This window comes from Wyeomyia smithii, chromosome 2 (genome assembly GCF_029784165.1).
Source record: "Wyeomyia smithii strain HCP4-BCI-WySm-NY-G18 chromosome 2, ASM2978416v1, whole genome shotgun sequence".
NCBI lineage: Eukaryota > Metazoa > Arthropoda > Insecta > Diptera > Culicidae > Wyeomyia > Wyeomyia smithii.
Genome location: NC_073695.1, coordinates 118710948 through 118732607, shown reverse-complemented (window position 1 = coordinate 118732607; position 21660 = coordinate 118710948). Strand labels below are relative to the sequence as shown.

The window sequence follows — 21660 nt, the reverse complement described above, 5'->3', positions numbered from 1 at the left end:
ACAAGTGACGAGTTTCGCTAGCTGGGCTACGTATGGGTTTAGTCCGAACTATCGATATCCCTATACCGAGTAACAGTAAATGACAGTGAACTAATGTCCTGTATAGTCCCTATATATTTTACTAGTGTGGCGCAGTGGATTCGGGAACAAATTTAAACTGCCAAAACGGGAACCAGTCAATGGATTTTCTATACGATTGTTTCCTGTTTCGACAGTTTAAATTGGTTCCCGAATCCATGACGCCAGACTAGTAAAATATACAGTGACTATATATCCTGATCTCAAATTTATTTGTGCACGACGTCAGTTGCACAACAATACCATCAGTTTTGGTGCGCTCAAAGAACCGTGACTAATTTTCGTCAGCCGCTCGTTCTTTCGTTCTTTCCAACGAATCGGATCATATGAACGGCTCGTGAGCCGTTCGCTCACCTAAATGTTCTGTAGAAATTTTCGACCAGATTTTGCTGAGTGGTACAGACGGGATATATTTAATGTGACAACCCTGATCACAACCAGTGGGTATGCCTGTAATTGGAATACGTCAGCATCACAGCACCACGAATTATGGAAAAAAGAAATCAGAAAAACAGTTTGTTTTCAGCTTTTATGTGCTTTGGGACAGTACAATTTTATTCCGAAGGTGCTAGCATAAAAAACAGATAAGTGTTACTTTGGACTTTGATCCTTAAAAATTTTATCGCACGCTGTGATTGGAACTGTGTTAATGACGTGTGCGGCCAAGAAATCAAAGTCTGTACATACATTAGTTCACTGATAGATTGAAGAATAGCGCCCAGCAGCTACATATTCCCAAAAGTGAGTTAAGTGACATAATATTGCGAAGAAAAAAGTACGTCTTCTAGAATAGCTTCAGAAAAATGTCAGAAAATGTTAGTCCTATCAAATATTTTCTTTCGGGAGGATTCGGTGGTATTTGTACCGTTTTGGCGGGACATCCGTTAGACACGATAAAAGTTCGATTACAAACCATGCCATTACCACTTGAAGGACAAGTTCCACTGTATGCCGGAACATTAGATTGCGCTAAAAAAACTATTCGCAATGAGGGCTTTCGTGGTTTGTATAAAGGTATGTCGGCGCCTATAGCCGGAGTAGCTCCCATATTTGCAATGAGTTTTTTTGGATTTGGAGTGGGGAAAAAACTACAGCAAAGAACTTCTGATGAAGAACTGAGTAACATGCAACTTTTTGCGGCGGGAGCATTCTCTGGTATATTTACAACAACAGTAATGGCACCGGGAGAACGAATTAAGTGTCTTTTGCAAATCCAACAGGGCGGAAATTCTCCACAAAAATACAACGGCATGGTTGATTGTGCAAAACAACTTTATGCTGAAGGGGGAATCCGTAGTATTTACAAAGGATCTTTCGCCACATTATTGAGAGATGTTCCTGCATCCGGAATGTATTTCTTAACATACGAATATGTAAAAAAAGCTTTAGCTCCAAAGCGAAACGAAAAACAAGACGCAGCGATTGGTTTACTAGGAACAATTTTCGCCGGAGGAATGGCAGGTATCGCGAATTGGGCAATAGGAATGCCAGCGGATGTGCTTAAGTCACGTTTACAGACAGCACCCGAAGGAAAATACAAGAACGGTATTCGAGATGTGTTCAAGGAACTAATGAAAAACGAAGGTCCATTGGCACTTTACAAAGGGGTGACACCGGTAATGCTGCGAGCTTTTCCAGCTAACGCTGCTTGTTTTATAGGATTTGAAGTGTTTATGAATTTTTTGAACTGGATTGCACCAAACATGTAGTGGATTATCAACGTGCACATGCATGTGAATAGTTGATAAGGTGAAGGTTATAATGGCATGCAACCAATATGTAAAAAGTGTTTCAACACAAATATTTTAAAATTAGTGCCGGATCTATTATGTAAAAATAGAAAAAAATTTATATAAAAAAATATATTTTACACAATATCACTAAATCCACAAGCTGTTGGCATGAATATGACATATTCATTTCTAGTAGTTACACTATTTGAGATTTGTTCGAGATACTGATACATTACTATAGTTTATATTCCAAACAACTTTATAACGTTTTTGTTGCTAATGAACGAAATAATGTTATTATTTGTTTGCATCATACACCTCAAACAGCTTCCTTACAAGTTCAGAACATTCTGCATTACCTCGGCTAAATCCTGCACTACTGCGGCATCTTCAACCGGAACGATTTCTTCCCGTCGGTATTGATCAACTAGTTCATTCAATTTAGTTTCGCTGTCTAAAAACGGAGCCAAATGCTGGTGCAATTTGATTTCTTCTTCTAGATGGGCCAGGAAAACACAGTCTTGACGAAATTGTTTGTCCAGCGATGATACTTCCTGTTGTAGCTCCTGTACGTACTCGGCAGTATAATTTTTCTTCTGCATTAAATCCGACGGAAGCAGGACATTGTCAGGAATAGTAAAAGTAGATTGATATAGTGCGGCTAACTCCTCAAGTTTTTGCGTACAATCTTCAAACATTTTTGCTGCTGTGGTGTAGCACTTGGCCCGAAGTTCCATAGCTTGATCAATAGGAATATTGTTAGCTTCTACAAATTCATCGGTGAACTCGATTAACGATTGCTGAATAACAGTTTTTACCATGAAACGGTCTAAAATCATAAGCGTGATTATCCACTTTTTGCATGATGCATTTTAACAAAAACTTACTTTGTTCAATGATTTCATCGGAACTAAAATTAAAATGTTGTAATTCATATTCTTGTTTTTCCGGATTCATGTTAAGAGATTTCTGAAACCCAATTTTTTAAAAGTATTTGCTTCGTTTGTATTAAATTGCCGCTTTACGCAGTCTATTCAAATTCGTAAAATTGAGAGCTGTCAAAATTGGACTGTAGCAGAGATGCCAGATGCTTTGAAAAAAAAACAGCTTCAACCGCTCAAAAACCAGGGGCATATAAACGGTATAAACTCAGGAACACAGAAAATAATATCGTTTAAGATTGACAGTGATCTGGTAGTTAAATTTACCATATTCGGAATACTTCGTGATAAGGGCGAATCTAACAAACTGTAAACAAAATGAGATTATACCGAAAACGTATGAAGTGAACTACTATCTACCTTTAACCTTCGAGAAAATATTGTATCTCTTTTATAACTATTGAAAAGTTCGATGTTTGTTAACGGCGAAAACTACTTTATATCAAAAGGAAAACAAGGCGTATAGTAAAGGGCGATACTGTCGAACAAATCAAAATAAGGCGCAAAGTAAAGGGCGATACTGTCGAGTAGTTCAGAATAAGGCGCAAAGTATAGGGCGATACTGTCGAGCAGATCGAAAACGGCGCATAGTAAAGGGCGAAACAATCAATTCTTGAATATACCATTTAAAGCGACTGAAATTCAAGTTTTAGGTTTACCATGTACAAAGCTAGAGCAATTTTGCTTTTATTAGAATATTTGGATGAACAACATATTGTTCAATAGTTATTCAGGATTTGAATAAGTGATTGAAAACTTTGTTTGCCTTTTTTGAGTTTTGTTGCCATTGGAAGATTCCCCCTAATCACGAAGTAGTCCGGATATGTATTTCTTGTCAAAACAACTACACTTTTATTTGAGACAACTGTAGTGTAGTTAAATTACCCGTGAAAATTCAACATCGATCGATCTGCTCCGAAAAAAAAAACACTATTTCTAAGTAAACATTGTTGAGTGGTGAGTCATTTCCAGTGCTATTGTAAACGCTTAGTGACTCCGAAGACATCGCCGGTGAGTAGAAACACTGCAAATTACCAAATTTCTTAGAAACTAGTTTTGTTTTTTTTCCTTATGCCAGAAGCGGATAAGAATCCTGCACTTTGGCAACTCATAATCGATTCTTGGGGACTGAATCAGGTAAAATACGCTATCCAGCTTTTTACGCGCCATAATGGCGGACGCTATAATGAAAAATTCGTAATATGTTACCTACCCTTTTGACAACTCTGCTTACGTCAGATTGACACTTCATATATTTCGCACGAAAAACAATAAATCTGGTAACATTAATGTTGCCAAAACTGCAGAAATCACGAATCTGACGTAAGCAGAGAGGTTCACAAATTACGAACGCGCATTATAGCACCCGCCATTATGGTGCGTAAAAAGCTGGATACTGATCGGTATGATTACACAATCCTTCCAACTCGTCTCGAAGTATTATGGTGGCCTAAGAAAGTTCAGTATTTTAGTAATTTAAATAGTGAGTAGTGAAAAAATAAATGTTATTGTTTGTTGTTTTGTTACATAACTTGTTTTCATTCTAGGCTGGTTTTTCCACTTTCGCTGATGCATCAAACAAAGGTTACGAGTTTGGCCTTGCTTTAATGCCTGAGCGGAGGTTGGAGAGATTAGCCTTTGCATAATATCGAAAACTGCTTTCGTTAAAAATACTACAGGCATAGTTAAAATGAATGTTCCACGCGTTCGGTTCGAAATCGTCGGTGCTCTTTAGTTAATTTGAACCCCATTTATAGATAAACTTGCTACAACTTTTTTTCAGTGTATAAAAGTATAATGCCTTCTCAACAAACAACTTTGTTCTTTAACAACTTATTCAGTTTTAGTTTAGTCGAAATCCACCTAATAGCAACTTAACAAGCTCTAAATCAACAAAATTGTTTCTTGGGTTGTTCAGACTACGCCGGATATCACCTGATATAGCCAGATGATATCGGATATCACATCGAGCGTTCACACTACAGTGAGCTGATATGATTTGACATTTGCTTTGGTAATTGGAAAGAGAAGAAAACAAAAACAGAGCTAAAGCTAAAACAAGACAACAAGAGCAATGGGATTAGGATAGAAATATCAGCTTGTTGGCTCGCACCAACGCGAACTCTCATATGCAATAGGGGGTTTTAATTTGAAAAAATATCTGCTTTTTCTTATACTAATCGATGACCGGCCCTTCAGTAGGCACTACGTATTTATTCTTAAATCTCTACGATTTTTCTTTGATTTTTAAATTGAAAATTTTGATTTTTTTCAAATTTTCACTAACTGGCAAATAGTGCACAAAGTGACACTTCTGCTGCTGGAAAAAATAACCCTGGTAGGGCACAAAATGACATTTCTGCTGCTGGCTTATGGAAAATGTAACCCTGACAGAGCACAAAGTGACATTAATACTGCTGGCCTGTGGAAATATAACCCTGGTTCGCTTGTTATGACAGGGATGCAAATGTGACGACATGTCTTAAAATCTAAGACATTAGAGCTCGTGTGAAGAAGTGGAAGCCCAATAGTAGGTTGACTACCCGCACCCGATTTAATGTTTTCACTGGGATTTTTGCTAACTTTCATTGGGGACCATGTTTACAGATTTCTTATGTGTGAATACATTTTTTATAGAGTGTGAAGACATTTGAAAAATGACCTGACACTCCTGTGTCATGATTTCTTAGCGGCAGGGTTTGTCTTAAAATCACTTACAGTTGTTAAAATTCGAAATCGATTTATTTTCAATAGTTCTACCACATACATAAGACATACGTAACACTCAGGAAGAAATCTTCCGAAAAAGTTGTTACAAAATGAACTACTCGAAAGTACCAACCTACGTAAAAAAAACCTCTGTTTGAGTTGTTTTTGAAGGCAGTGTACTTGCGCAGCCCTGCATTTGTCTCGTTCCTACTCGAAAAATTCTGCATTGATTTTGTAAATAACTTTTTGACAGTTCCTTATGGGATTTTCTTTGGGGCTCGATGAGGCCTAGAAAAAAAATATTCATTTTGTTCATTATTTATCGAGCAGTTTGACAGGGCGAGGCACGGAGTACTATGGGGCAACGTGTACTAGAAAAAAAACGCCAGTGTTACGTATGTCTTATGTATGTGGTTCTACTGCTTAAATTGAAAAAAAAAGTCAGTGGAATATGTATTTTTTGACATTTCTTATTGAAAGAAAGAATAGTATACATATCCCTAAAACACTCTATTGCATATGACAGTTCGCATCATGCGGTGACATCATCATGCGATGATCTATGAATTCAACAGCAAATTATTTAATTCAATTCAATCAACGTGCTCATTTTCATATATTTCAGTTTCGAAACTTTCTGGTGCGATTGGTCTAACATATATAAACTGGTATAAGTTTGACAGATCGACCATTTTATACAAAATGTATCTGACAAGTTGCATTTTATACTTTTTGCTCTCGTATTTCTCATCTGTGTGTGTACATACAATGACTGAAGAATTTACAGCGCAAAGCAACAAACGCAGAATAGCGAGAAAAAGCGATAAAAGTGGATGGTGATCTCCTTGTCGATTTTAAAATTGTGTTTTCTTGTGCTAAACTGCATGAAATTTGGTAAAAATGTTATGCATTGAGAAGTGGATTGTGATTAAAATGTGAAATCAGGCATATTGAGCATCCTACCGATTTTGAAATAAAGACGGATCGTTAGTGATTTTTTTTCCGCTTCCATACGCTGTAACGCACACTACGGCAAATTTTGTCTGCTTTTTATTATTTTGTTGAATGCTTGGTTATTTTGGTGTGCAATCAGAAGGCGTGTGGGACGTGCGGAACCTGCTGTGATGTGTTGAGTAGCGGCTGAAGAAGAAAATGAACGGGTGTCGGTAGCGCTCCAGTAACTCTCTCTGGAGCTAGTCGGTGAATTTTTGCGACATTGAAGACTTTTCGTATATTGAACATAGAAAATAGGAGGTTTGACGGTGAAAACAGTTCAACAAGGAATATGCAGGAAGAAAACGCGTTGTGCAAAAATCTAATAGAAATCATAGTTCGCAATAAAAATCATTCTGCCCAACATAATGCTAATGGATAACGAATAATTTTGCTCTACCATCGTATGTGGATTGGAGATTCTTTGCTTCGTACACTTAAAAGAGAGAAAGCAAATTACTACCAGTTAGTGGGTTGGCTCTTGTCTATGATCCATTCAATAATTTTGTTTCGCTACGCCAATATAAGCAACTACGTGTGTGTGAGAACTGGATGGAAAGCCATCATTCGATCAAATTCAGTGTGCAATCAATAGAAAATACTCGGTTACGAAATGTTACGAACGGAAATGTTTTCATAGATTAAACCTGCGTACGCAAATTGGAACTATGTGATAAAAAATCGAATAAATTAGCCTCAATGTGTTATTGTGGCTTTTAGTATGTTAATTAGATAGACTATATTGTGTCGAAGTGTTTATGCTACATATTGAAAATTATTTGCAATGAAGACATGTTTATGTACACTCTGAATAGTAGTTTATTGATTGTTGGTAATATATTGGCAACTGCTTTTTTTCTGAACGATTGATCTGATGTAGAAAAAGTTATAAATTAAACAAAAATTCATGATTATTTGTAAGTCGATGAACATCTAACCTTTAGCTTTTTCACTCTGCATGAAATTTTAAAGCCAGTTCATAATGAACAATGGAGTAAAAAAAGACAACAAAATCTAGATAGTCGATGCATTTGACTGATCACCGGAATAATTATGGAGAGTTTCATACGAAAGCTATATAAAAAAAACTGAAAGATATGAAAGGCTCAAAATACGAACATCTGAAAATAACAAAAGTGCAAACAGTTTCTATGAGGAAACTGAAGATTTTTAGATAAAGGAAACATTCGTAGTCTGATTTGTGTTTCTACTCACATGAAAAACATTCGCGATCTTTGGTTGAGTCAATTGATTTTGATACTTGCTATCCGCTATCGTTGAAATATGTCTAGAAAACGTTCAGTTTATCAGTAGAACAATACGAACAGTTTTCATTTAGTCTTACATGCGTTTAGCCTCCTGTACATGCTATATGATTTTCAGCCATTCATTGCTTACCTTATATGAGGCGTTACTCAATACAATAGTTATTGAGAATCGTATTATATTTGTATGCACTTTGTTTCAAAATAGTATTCTACATATTCATATTCTACACAATTTCCTTTTCTAATTGGCAGAAACAAAAAAAAAAAATATTTGAAAAACCTTGGTTTGTATGTACATATATCATCCCTATTCTATCTTCGATTTATTAACCTTGATAGTCACATCAGTATAGCTAGTATAAAACAAGGTATGGTTAAATTATTTGCTTCAACATGTCTTTCAGTAAAACAATTTTGCTCCGAAGAGATAAAGGTGTATCAATTATTACATCGAAAAAACGGATCATGACTGACAATGCGAAATAATTGTGTTTAGAAGCAATTGTACCGGCTGTACAAACTAATGATTCTTAAATAATGGTGAGTGAATATGACAGATCAAATTATATACTTGGTATAATAGTGACTACGCTATAGAAAAACTGTCTAACTGGCTAATGAAGGATTTAAACTGGAATAAAATATATCTGAATCAAAATATAGCAAGAAGAATTACAAGTTATTTGAAATTTGGCGCCTGTTATGCATGTGACATATGTTGCCAACAATCATAATTGTAATTTTCACCTTCGAATAACTAGTGTTGCAAAGCCGGCTAAATAAGTAAAACGTTTTTAACGAAAAGCCGATGGACTTTGTGGGACGGAGAAAGATTTTTTTTGTTATGATGAGTGTATATGTTTGTGTTTATGTGCGTACTCCCTGTTCCGGAATGTGTTGCAAGCCTCGACAAGTCTAGCGCGTGTGGGAGTGGGTTTAATAATTAAAATCGCAGTAGCACAACGCGCCGGGTCAGTCCAGTGAGCACGTTACATGCTACTTTTTGTTGCGGATCGGTCGGTGCAAATCCACCAATAGGATAAAAAGGCCATTTCTCCACGTGGATTTGCGTTAATAGCAGCGGTGGCCATGGACGGCGTAAGAGCGTTGGACATTTTGCCACTGCTGCAAGAACGTTTCGCGCTCCTCTCTGGTGGACGGGATAATCGAGGAGGTCCAATTATTTGCTTCCCAGCCACCACTAAGCGAGAACGAGTGAAACCGGAAGACATAAAACGTGTCATTAGCTATTTCATCGGAATACCGGGGTAAGTTACTAACTACTAACTACTACTAAGACTTTTTTGAACTACTAATCTGAAAACTGTATGTTTCAACGAAATCGCGCAATGTTTCAGGATATCAAAAAAGTTATATTCAAATTATAAAAAAGAATTATATGTTTTCATAATAAATTAGAGAAGTATTGAAAATATTACTAATTGAAATAAATTTTCAATGTTTATTTCTCAAATTTAGTAGAATTTAATGGAAACATACAATTATGAATATGAAACATACAATTATGAATTATGAATCGGTATATAAATACCTATTTTCAATTTGATATTTTCTCTTTTTATCTATTATTTCCATTTATGACGGATTTCGCTCCAACTGGACCAGATGTTGACAGCACCATCCCATAAACTATAACAATATAACAATTTGAAATCTGTTATTTTGATTTAAACTAATTTGTGAAGTGTGTTTGTTTTGCAAATAAAACGGGTATCCATCCATTTTGATAACTACCTCAGTAAAATGCTGCTTGTTATATTACTTGCATTATTGCATTCGATAATGATCGTCAAGAATAAGTTCGAAGCAAACTTCTCACTCCAAAAACTAATGAAATAACTCTCTAGAAATTGTGTGGTGGCCTTGGATATAAGGAATGGGACTGATTTCTGGATTTTGAACATCTTTTTGATTTTAGCAACCCAAGTAACAATCTAAATACTTCAAAGACTTAGGGTTGTTTTGTTTTTGTTTTATATCGACTTGAATTGAAGTCATTAATTATATGTTGGTTTTATTTGATAGCCATAAAATCCCAAGTAACAATCTAAATGCTTCAAAGACTTAGGATTGTTTTGTTTTTAATTTATATCGACTTGAATTGAAGTCATTAATTATATGTTGGTTTTATTTGATAGTCATAAAATATGATCCGCAAGTATCATTTACAGCCATCCTAAGCCAACCGTTATATACATGAAGTTGTATGATAGTCCCTCTGATAATAAAATAAAACTAAAAACCTGCAGACTATAACTGTGAATGAAATAAAACTTGATGGTCGTAACTAAGTCAAATTAATACCATGATAGGCTTACTTGGTTTAATATATGCTATATTTTGATCAAATTAAGAGAATGAGTTATGATCAAGAATTTAGAGTGCGTCCGAGGGTTTATCCGAAAACAATATGTCGCCTTGAATAAAATAATGCAACATTATGAAATTCAATCATTTATCATTTTATTTTACAATATCACCGATACCACAGAGCAGTTTTGAAATTCGCATGATGAATAAAGTCATATATTTACCAAAATATGACAAATCATGGCATTTATTTACTTATCACCTTAGTTCAGAGGAATTAAATTTTGATTAAATATTTATTTTCTACAAAATGATAAAATGATAAATATTTCACGGCATGTGTTTTTACATGCACGAAAACGATTTGAATGATTATAATATTTAATCATTATAGAGCGAAAACTCACACGTTTCTGTTCTCACGACACTGTCGGAATATAAGGTTGTCATTGAGAAAAGAAAGCCAAGATAAAATTTATTGCTTGACATTGAATTTGGAGAATATATCTTAGTTAAAATTTCGAGATCATTCTATGGTGAACAAATCGGCCTGTTGAAAACATCTGGTCCTATGGTAAAGCGCATATGAAGTTTTGATGACTTCAATAAAGCTGGGCCAAGTAGCCATGACACATGTTTATAGCTGTTGTTAGTGGGTTGTTATAACTGCGTGGTCATCATTGAAGGTTTTATGGTTTGGTTGTATCTAGCGCTAGAAAACTTAGATATAACCTATTTTGTTACTTGGGAATAACCATATTGTTAGGTATTTGGTCTTTTTTTGGTTGTATTCCAGCAAACGGAAGTCACCATTTTGAAACAACCAATTTTGGCTGATATCTAGCAACCGGAAGTTTTCACTTCAGATTTCAAAATGGCATTTGGAGTCGATTTTGGCTTCTGTGTATCATCTTGATTACGGAAATACCCTTGTTTGGCGGTATTTGGTCTTTTCCAGGAACCGGAAATCGCCATATTAAATTTTAAAACGGCGTCTGGATTTGATTTCTGATCTCTGGGCACCATTTCGATTTTCAAAATACCGATATTGGATAGTGTTTGGCTATTGAAAGCTGTTTTCCGAAAGCCGAAAGTCACCACATTGGATTTCAAAGTGGCATCTGAATTTGTTCTTCGGTATCCGGGCATCATCTCGATTCGTAAATTGGCCTTTTTCCCATAACCGGAAGTTGCCACTTCGGAATAAAAAGTGGTGTCAAGGGCCGATTTCTGGCAGATGAACATTATCTCGATTGCAGAAATAGCCATTTTGGGTTGTATTTGGTGATTTATGGAAACCGAAAGCCACTATCTTGGATTTCGAAACGGTGTCTCGGCATCATTTCGATTACAGAAATATCCGTATTGGGTGGTATTTGGTCATTATTGGTCATTGGATTTCAAAATAGTCTGTGAAGTCGATTCTCGGCTATCATTTCGATTTTCAAAATAACCATACAATGTAGTATTCGGTCATTTCCGGTAGCTAGAAGTCGCCATCCTGCATTTAATCTCGGTTCTGAAATGAATATTTTTGGCTGTTTTTCCAGCGACCGGAAGTTGCCTCTTCGAATTTCAAAATGGCGTCTAGGCACGATTGTTGACCAATGTGCATCATCTCGATTACAGAAATGCCCATACCGGGTGGTATTAGGTCATTTTAGGAAAGCGGAAGTCACAATCTTGGATTTGAAAACCGCCTCTGGGTATCAATTGTTATAGGTATTTGATAATTTTCTTGGACCGGATGTCGCCACATTGGATTTCAAAATGGCGACTGGAATTTGTTTCCGGTCCCGGTACTATTTCTGTTTGAGAAATATTTATATTTTTGTATGTTTTCAAGAAACCGGAGAACGTCATCTTGACATCTTGCGTTGATGTCCGGTCTCTAAATAAAACCTCGGTTCCGAAAATACCCATATTTGCCCAAGATTGCATGTTCAATTTTGAGGTGTCAATTCAACTCGATTGGGAGCGTGCCGATATATCGCACCACAGGTACAATTTTTAAACATGATGTACGACAAACTTGCAGTCCTTAAAGGATACTACAAGTTTGTCGGCCTAAAGTGTAAGAGCCCATATTCAGTGGGATATTCAGCCAATATTCGTGGTGAACATTATAATATTCACCGCGAATATTGGCTGAATATGGGCTCTCACGCTTCAGGCATACAAGTTCAACACACTTGAAGTACTACTTAGGGGCTACAAGTTTGTCATACATCGTTTTTTTTTTAAATTATGCTTGTGGAGCAAGCTATCGGCAAGCGGCAAAATGGACCCGAAAATTGAATATGCAACCTTGTATTTGCACAGTGCGTCTTGAACTGTTCTACAGATCAGACATTTTTTCGGTTGCTTGTGGACTGGTCTTTGACTGCCTATAGCTTCAAAGTTTGTGTTTTGTCAGTGTGTCTTTTAAAGACTACCTGAAAGTTATTTCCCATCAGTCTTTCTCAAGGCTACCTAGTTTTGAATTTAACATTTGTTTTAACTTTTTACGTATCACTTGAAATGGCTGGACGAAAAAAGAAACCACGTATCGCTGCGGGGAGGAAAAGAGAGGCATCTCTTTCTGACACTTCGAGTGTCTGTAGTGACAATCCTTTTGATATTTTGCCTGAGCAAGAAGCTGGTGAAATGGAAGTTATGAGTAATGAAACTATACAAAATGTCAATTCTTTAAAAAAGGAAAAAGTTCCACCTATTGTGGTAACTATTTCTTCTGAATTCAATATTTTCAAAAAGGAACTTTCAACGTTTGTTTCTGACGTTAAAGTTACCTATCAAATTGGTCGTAGAGGCGAATGCCGCTTATTAGCCGACTCTATAAAGGGTCGTAATCGTCTTATTCAGTATTTAACTGAAAAGATGTATAAATTTTTTACATATGACACCAAGAACGCCAAGCCGTTCAAGGTCGTATTGAAAGGTCTCACCAACGATCAAACCGTTGATGAGATCAAACTTACTTTAACAGAATTACTTGGCAGAGCCCCTACCCAAGTAATTCTAATGAAACAAAAATCACGAGGCGATAACAGTCAGAGAACTGGAATTTCCCTTGTTAATTATTTAATTTATTTTAACCGCAATGAGGTTAACAACTTAAATTTTTTTGAAAAAGCACATGCTTTGTATAATGTGCGTGTAAAGTGGGAAATTTATAGGAAGTATGGCTGAGGTGAAAAGCATATCACCCAATGCCGTACTTGCCAACGTTATGGCCATGGTTCCAAATTCTGTAACATGGACCAGAAATGTCTTAATTGTGGAGACTCTGCTCACAAAAAGGACACATGTCCTGTGAAAGAGAGTAAAAATTTTCGCTGTGCGAATTGTAACGGCAACCATATGTCAAATTTTTATCAATGCCCAGTCCGTTTAGCAATTGTTAAGGCAAGGCAAGGTAAACAAAATTCAATTTCTCAATTGAAACCAACTTCAAAACAAAATTCTCCAAGCGTACCAGTGACGCATAGTTTACCTACTCCTTTGCATACCCGTTCAACTTATGCACAACTTACAGGTAGTTCGAACATTATACCGCCTAGTGTTGGTAGTTCGAAAATGACCGTTAATATGGGTAAGCAAAACACGCCAGAAAATAATTGTACACCTATTACTCCAGATAATACTGCTGCCGAAAATATTTTTTCTAATGTCAACTGCCTGGGGCCTATTACGGCAGGTAAACTTCCTTTTTTGCAACAGGCAATGTTCGATCTTATGAACGCCATGTTGCAGGCAAAATCAATGTTTGAAGCCATTCAAATAGGCACAAATTTTACCATTAAAATTGTTTCTAATTTAAAATTTAGCAATGATTTTAAATAAAACAATTAAAGTATTAAATTGGAATGCTCACTCATTGAAGGCCAATGAGAATGAGCTTTTTAATTTTTTAACAGTAAATAATGTGCATATCGCAATTATTACTGAAACATTTTTGAAACCTAACATTAAATTAAAATATGATCCCAATTACGTGGTTCATAGATATGATAGGATTCAGGGTTCCGGCGGTGGAGTTGCAATTGTTATTCATCGCCGAATCAAACATCGTGCTCTTCCCCATCTTGAGACGAAAGTTATTGAAACTTTGGGAATTGAAGTTCAAACTGAACTTGGGATTTTATTTATTGCCGCAGCATATTTACCATTCCAATGCACACGCGAGCACAAAAATTATTTTAAAGGTGATTTACAAAACTCACCACAAATCGTTCGAAATTTTTTATAATCGGCGATTTTAACGCTAAACATCGTTCATGGAATAATTCTCAAAGTAATTCCAATGGCAAAATTTTATTCAATGATTGTTCTTCAGGATACTATTCTATTTTGTCTCCGAATAGTCCTACATGCTTTTCTTCTGTAACAAACCCTTCAACAATTGATTTGGTGCTAACAGATCAAAGTCATGTATGTAGTGATTTGATCACACATGCTGACTTTGATTCTGACCATCTTCCAATAACTTTTTCTTTATCACATGAATCAGTTTTAAACCCTATGAGCTCTGTTTTTAATTATAACAAGGCTAATTGGGAAAGATACAAAACTCATATTGATTGAACTTGATTTGCAAAACGAAGTGAATATTGATTCCGCTTTGGAAGCATTAAAATGTGCAATTGTTGATGCCAGGAATTATTCTGTTCCAAAGGCTCAAGTGAAATTTGATTCACCAATAATTGACGAAAATCTTCAACTTCTAATTCGTTTGAAAAATGTCCGCAGACGTCAATATCAACGTTCTCGTGACCCTGTTTTTAAAACTATTTATAAAGATTTACAGGAAGAGATTAAACATAGATATACTCTTCTGAGAAATCAAAATTTTGAGACTAAAGTTGAAAAATTGAAACCATATTCAAAACCTTTTTGGAAGCTGTCGAAGATTCTTAAGAAACCTTCAAAGCCTATTCCAGTTTTAAAAGATGGTGAACGTTTTCTTGTATCCAATGAACAAAAGGCTCAAAGACTTGCTCAGCAGTTTGAGAGTGTTCATAACTCAAATTTGAATTTTGTGAGTCTAATTGAAAATGAAGTCACACGTCAATTTGATTTAATTTCTTCCCAGATTTTTTTACCTGCAGAAATAATTGAAACTAACTTGAATGAGATTAAATCAATTATTAAAAATTTTAAAAATATGAAAGCACCTGGTGACGATGGAATCTTTAATATACTAATCAAACATCTCCCTGAGAGCACAATGGAATTTTTAGTGAAAATTTTCAATTGCTGCTTCAAAATTGCATATTTTCCCAAATTATGGAAAAATGCAAAAATTACTCCAATTTTAAAACCGGATAAGAACCCAGCTGAAGTTTCAAGTTATCGACCAATCAGTTTGCTTTCTTCAATAAGTAAACTGTTTGAGAGAATTATTCTTAACAGAATGATGTCACACATCAACGAAATTCAATTTTTGCAAATGAACAGTTTGGATTTTGCCATGGGCATTCCACAACTCATCAATTGCTCAGAGTTACTAATATGATACGAGCTAACAAATCTGAAGGTTATTCCACTGGAGCTGCTCTTTTAGACATAGAAAAAGCATTCGACAGTGTTTGGCATAAAGGTTTGATTGCGAAATTGCAAACTTTTAATTTTCCAATTTTCCTAATCAAAATTTTAAAAAATTATCTTACTGATCGAACTCTGCAGGTTGTCTATCAGAATTCAAAATCTGATAGATTTCCTGTCAGAGCAGGTGTACCTCAAGGTTCAGTCTTGGGTTCAGTCCTGTACAACATATTCACTTCAGATCTTCCTGATTTGCCTCCAGGATGCACAAAGTCATTGTTCTGCGATGACACAAGCATTTCCGTAAAAGGAAAAAGCCTTCGTGTCATATGCAGTCGATTGCAGAAAAGTTTAGATATTTTTTCTTCCTACTTGCAAAAGGCTGCAGTCATACTTAACAAAACGAACACAAATAGTCCGCTTTCAAAATTCCTTTTCAAACCCAATAGAAGTAACTTCTGGGGTTCCTCAAGGTTCCCACCTGGGCCCTCTTCTTTTTATATTATACGTAAATGACATTTCCTTTCTTCTTAAGTCAATACATGTGCTTGTATATGCTGATGACATGAAGCTCTTTATAGAAATAACCAATGCAGAAGACTTCGAAATATTCCAGAACGAAATTAATGTATTCTACACTTGGTGCAACAAAAGCCTATTACAACTCAACATTAAAAAATGTAATTCAATAGCCTTTAGCAGAAAAACAGTAACACCACCAACAAACATTTTCTTAGGAAACCAACCAGTAGAAAAATGCAAAATCGTTAGGGACCTAGGCGTAATCTTAGACTCCAAACTCACATTCATAGAACATTATAATACAATTATCAACAAAGCAAATAGTATGCTGGGCTTTATAAAACGCTTCGGCCACAATTTTCAAGACCCATATACAATCAAACTATTATATATTACATACGTCCGACCAATTCTGGAATATTGTAGCATTGTATGGAATCCCTATATTGCCACACATGAAGAACGCATTGAATCTGTCCAAAAACAATTTCTTTTGTACGCGCTTCGTAAGCTAAATTGGACATCATTTCCCTTGCCATCATATGAAGCACGCTGCATGCTTATAGACATACAAGCACTTAAAGAACGCCGCGATCTTTCAATGCTTTATTTTATCAATGACATTATTTCTCAACGCGTGCAATCTACTCAATTATTATCACAACTAAATTTTTATGCACCCAGTCGTCAATTAAGAAATCGTAAAATATTTTCGGAAAATTCTCACAGAACAAACTACTCAAAAAATGGCCCAATAAATCGCATGATGCGTCACTATAACCAGCACTGCGAAAATATCGACATCACCATGGGCAGAAATCAAATAAAAAAACGACTAACTACTGGAAATAATGTATAGAATATAAGAAAGCATTGTATTATTATAACTGTAGTCTACATTTGCTTGACGAAATAAATAAATAAATAAATAAATAAATAAATAAATAAAGTGGAAAATCTCTCCTAATGCTTCTAGCACTCAAATGATAATTTTTCCGCATAAGCCTAGGGCTTCTTTCCTCAAGCCAACCAATAATCACGTTGTCAAGATGAATGGGGTTATTTTAAGTTGGTCTGACAAGGTTAAGTACTTGGGACTAATTTATGATAAAAAACTTATTTTCAAAGAGCACATTGAGAGTATACAAGCCAAGTGCATCAAATATACGAGATGTTTATATCCTCTCATTAACAGGAATTCTAAACTTTGTTTAAAGAACAAACTTTTGATTTACAAACAAATTTTTAGACCAGCAATGCTTTATGCTGTACCGATCTGGTCAAGTTGCTGTTCAACAAGGAAGAAAACGCTCCAAAGGATTCAGAATAAAATTCTGAAAATGATTTTGAGGCGTCCTACTTAGTTTGGTACACTCGAATTACATAGACTTACTGGTGTTGAACCATAAGAAGCTATGTCAAATAAAATTATTAACAATTTTCGGCAAAAATCGTTGCAATCCTCAATTGCTACGATAAGCTCTCTTTATAGCCAATAAGTTAGCAATTAAGTTTGTTGTAAGTTTACTTCCCCTTTTCTGACAAGTAGGTTTAAATCCCTACGAATGATAAGTGCTAATTGCGAAAGCAAACAAATCCTAACAAATAAAATTACAAATTTCTAACAGTGTTGAGAAGTCACCATTTGTGATTGGACACACATACTCATTATTTACTAATATTTATCATAAATACTTAAGCTACTAACAAATCCCCCACCCTAAAAAAAAACCTTGTATTTGCCTTCTTTTCAGCTCTAATTAGACGAAATCTGAGCACAAAACATTTCTCGACATTTTTCAATAGTTCCATAGTTCTTATCACAACATTACAATTTTTCCGCATGTTGATGGAGGCGTAATCAGTGTTGCCACGTTTTCATCTGTACTGGAAGGGTAAAAATCTTTTTCATCTGTACTTATTCTTCCGAAAATCTGTACCTGTAAAATTTGTGTTGCATAAATGGATCACTTTTGTTCACCTTGAAAACATTACAAAAGTTACAAGTAATTCATTTAGTTGTCAATACTTACACATATTTTCATTAAATTTGGAATTTGTTTTCAACATTTTCTAGAAAAGAAGTATGACAACAGCAGCGTTTGCATGAAAACACCAGTCGGCCCTTCGCACGAAGCTTTACAGAAATGTTTTGTTTTTTTTTTGTTTTGTTTTCCAAGAGATGCACCTCAAGTGATTTTAAGTACTCCGAGAAAAATATTTCAGTTTACCGTACAGAATCTGAACCAGAAAAAAAATCACAAGGGGTGGTTTGTTACATTACTTGTATTAAATGTTTCAAATTTTGTGCAAAATAGGAGTTGAAGTGCTACCGAATTTTAGTTTGCACATACATCACTGAACAGGAATGAAATGAACATTACACAACGCAAACAAGTTTCAGTCAGAGTGCATGCAGATTAAAATTTTACTCTTAGTTCTAGCGCAGAACGAGAAAAAATTAAATCTTCAATAATTTGTTTGCTGTCCTTATAAGGACAATTGTTGTTCAATTTCATATCGGATTTTATGTTGAACGAATCTGTGTGCTCCCCGACAGAGGGGATAATGCATTTTCCTGATAATACAGTTGCAAGCTGTTTTCATAACACTGAAAATTTGACGACCCATTTATTTTGAATACCAGCATCTCAAAACGTTTGTATGTTGCCAGAATACGGCAACTTCTCATTAGAAAAACTGCCGGCTAATGTACCTACTACTGATGCTGCACGCTACCGCACAAAGGCAACTTTTACTAAAGAATTATCGATGCTGATACCCGCTGCAACTGCTGTTGCTATCCGTTTCCACAGCTGCTGCTGCTATCCGCTGCCATTGCTATCCGTTGCAATGCGATGCTGTTGCTAGTAGGTAAGAACTGTTGTAGTCGCTGTCTAGAAATAATATGAGCAGTGTTTCGGCTGAAACAGGCTCTTATATAGACCTAATATCATATTCCGAATTACTAGTCCTATAATTCTGTCGACCGTGCTTGGGAAAGCAATCAATCAGAAGTCAAATTTTGCGTTTTGACAAGGCTTGACAATTTTCAATAGTATAATAGTATAATAAATAAACTTACAATTTTCTGCACTTGGGAGAAATCTTAAAAGATTTTCCAATCTATTGTTGGAAGAACGAAGGGAATCCATCGAAAACTAACCGATTTAATGGCATTAGAAGTTGGACATATTTTTTACTTTTTTTGGTTTTAGACTTTCATTTTACAGTCGAGTATGTAGCCGAACTTCCTGAGAGATGTAGTTCTACGTCGAAAACGAAAAAAAACTGTACCTTTCCAGATAAATCTGTACCTGTGGCAACACTGGGCGTAACTAATTTCCCAACCGATTGATTGGAAACAAATGAAATCCGATAGTCCGATAGATATTAGAATCATGAAAACACCCTTTAAGCTTAAGACCCCTTACAATTAAATTGATATGATAGGATTGGAAGGATACGAATAAACGATCTCTTCTTTGCAATTCGAAAAATTCACTTTTCCCCTCTTCCCCTCGCATACGCTAGTGGAATAAAGCGACACTGAGATGTAAGAAACATGTCCGATACGCAAAAACTCCTAGAAACAAGTTTTCAAGATGAACGAGCTAGACGGTTCAAAAATGAGGCAGGTTGTTGTAACTCCACCCTCCCTTTAACTACGTCATTGAGGTACAGAAAAATCAATATCACGTGAATATACCTCGTATTTGGGAACCCACATATACGAAATTACACAATGTTCATATTTGGTATACAAGAGTGTTCATGTTTGGGGCTTAGGACTTGACAACGAACAAATTTGAGGTTCGTTTAGGTTTATTTAGGTTGTTGAAACCGAATGGAGGAATTGCTGGGGAGCGGTATCGGCTTAAATTGCTACGATTAAGCCGAGCCACAATACGAACAGATACACGAAAAAATAATTTCACTGCATGACAACGCTCGGCCTCTTACTGCCATAGTCGTTTTCCCGGATATTGCGGTGTTCGATTATTACTTGTTTCGTTCGATGGTACATTGTCTGGCTAATCAGCAATTCTACCGAAAAATGACTTGATTCGTGGACACTTTTATAGTAACGCTCCTGTCAAAAAGATGAGACAAGGTTGTTGTTAGCGATTTAAAGGGAACTTTTTTTTCAAACTAAAGTTTTATTTTTATCAAATAACAGCAAACACTGAAACATTTCATGATGGGCACTATTCAGGACACAAAGTATTTCGAACAATTAACTTTTTCTTGTCCATGAACTGTTTTCAACGTGCAACACTTTTGATTAATTTAACTAACTAAGCATTTGTGGAGCGCGAAGTTCTGGCGGACATACTGCAATTGACTGCTGAAAACGTAAAATTTCTTGTTTCGCCGTTCGCTGCGTTGCTAACATCGTTGTCACATGTTACGTATTTACTAACTTCACTATTTCAAAAATCTCATTACCACACCCGGCGAACTACCATGCTACCTACCAACCCCGATATGTACTACGTTTTTATTCAATTGATGATAAGTAAAAATCTCAATGTTTTGCTCCCAAATCGCACCGTATGCTTTCTCCGTTTGCACTGGTGCTAATATAAACAAAATGAATATTAGCCCCAAATTTAAGCGTCATATGAGATTTCGAATTAATGGTAGGAGACAACAGGCAAGACGGTCACCCTAAGGAAATCATTCATTATTCTGCTCAAAAAACAACATTTCAACCAACGATGTTCGTAAAATTCGTAATAGTCTCCAGAAACCACTATTTTACAACGTGCATATGAAACGGACCGGGTGTGCTGGTAAGACGGACCTATGAAAGCGAGGGAATGCCTTTTCCTATCCCTCGCTGTACATTTGACAGAGTATAACATCGAAGATCCGAAAACGTCAAACCTGATACAAAAACGTCAATGTCGGTCGGATTGTTTCCATTATTTGCTTTTTCGGTTGGGGCTTAGCCCTTACGTTTCTTAGGTAGACACAGTGGATCTGATTATTATCCAAAAAAATGATGTAATCTAAGTGAAAAACTCTTCTTAATTCATATATGAGCTTTCCGTTCAAAAATAAAAGGAACGACGAGATTTCTGTATCTACAGCAAATACAAGCAAAAAAAAACAGAAAAGAGCAAAAACATTAGTTTTGACGTTTCTATGTTGTACTCGATGTTATAGCTCATAGCACATTCCCTCGTATGAAAGACTATAGCAAATTTCTTTTCTATACGGGACGACGCACTGCGCAAAAAAGCACGTGTTTAAAGCTCACCGTCCGCTGCGCAGATGGAATCATTTACATCATTTACATGTAGTATATTAACAAGTTTTAACAACATTTCTTATGATGATTTTTATTTCGATTGAGAGTTAATGACTTCAGGTTCATTTCGCATGCTAAGAATGCTGAAAAAAGAATATTAAATGGTGCTATCGTCATTTTCTCAGACTGCCCATTTTTCGAACACAACAACTGACTGTCATGCCCAAGAGGCAAACAATTTTTTGCATCGATGTGTTTTCCAGAAAAATAATATTTTCACTAAA

General features: G+C 35.7%; 3 protein-coding genes across 9 annotated transcripts in view; 2 read left to right on the top strand and 1 right to left on the bottom strand.

Moving 5' to 3' along the window:
• The first annotated feature begins 517 nt into the window (after positions 1-517).
• LOC129721764 (congested-like trachea protein) lies at positions 518-1955 on the top strand. The gene has a single exon (XM_055674684.1). The coding sequence runs from the start codon at positions 882-884 to the stop codon at positions 1785-1787; it is 906 nt and encodes a 301-aa protein (XP_055530659.1). The 5' UTR covers positions 518-881; the 3' UTR covers positions 1788-1955.
• On the bottom strand, positions 1926-2869 carry LOC129721765 (protein MIS12 homolog). The gene is made up of 2 exons (XM_055674685.1): positions 2699-2869; positions 1926-2640 (listed from the first exon to the last, which is right to left on the bottom strand). Exons 1-2 carry the CDS (start codon positions 2766-2768, stop codon positions 2144-2146), a joined length of 567 nt encoding a protein of 188 aa, XP_055530660.1. The 5' UTR covers positions 2769-2869; the 3' UTR covers positions 1926-2143.
• Positions 2870-6215: 3346 nt separating this feature from the next.
• Positions 6216-21660, top strand: part of LOC129725903 (triple functional domain protein) — a 171342-nt gene continuing 155897 nt past the window's right edge. Inside the window, exons 1-3 of one of the 7 annotated variants that reach the window (XM_055682319.1) lie at positions 7228-7371; positions 8127-8262; positions 8484-8990. In XM_055682319.1, coding sequence (XP_055538294.1) covers positions 8812-8990 — 179 coding nt within the window. In that variant the 5' untranslated portion in view covers positions 7228-7371; positions 8127-8262; positions 8484-8811. Of the gene's footprint in view, positions 6448-7143; positions 7372-8126; positions 8991-21660 lie in introns of those variants that run through there. The other 6 variants (XM_055682317.1, XM_055682320.1, XM_055682318.1 and 3 more) reach the window with 6 other exon arrangements.

Excerpts from the sequence above, each read along its gene's own strand:
- LOC129721764 (XM_055674684.1), top strand. The coding sequence starts at position 882 with ATGTCAGAAAATGTTAGTCCTATCAAATATTTTCTTTCGGGAGGATTC.
- LOC129721765 (XM_055674685.1), bottom strand. The coding sequence starts at position 2,768 with ATGAATCCGGAAAAACAAGAATATGAATTACAACATTTTAATTTTAGT. Across the intron at positions 2,641-2,698 it reads CGATGAAATCATTGAACAAA|ACCGTTTCATGGTAAAAACT; the intron begins GTAAGTTTTTGT and ends TTATGATTTTAG.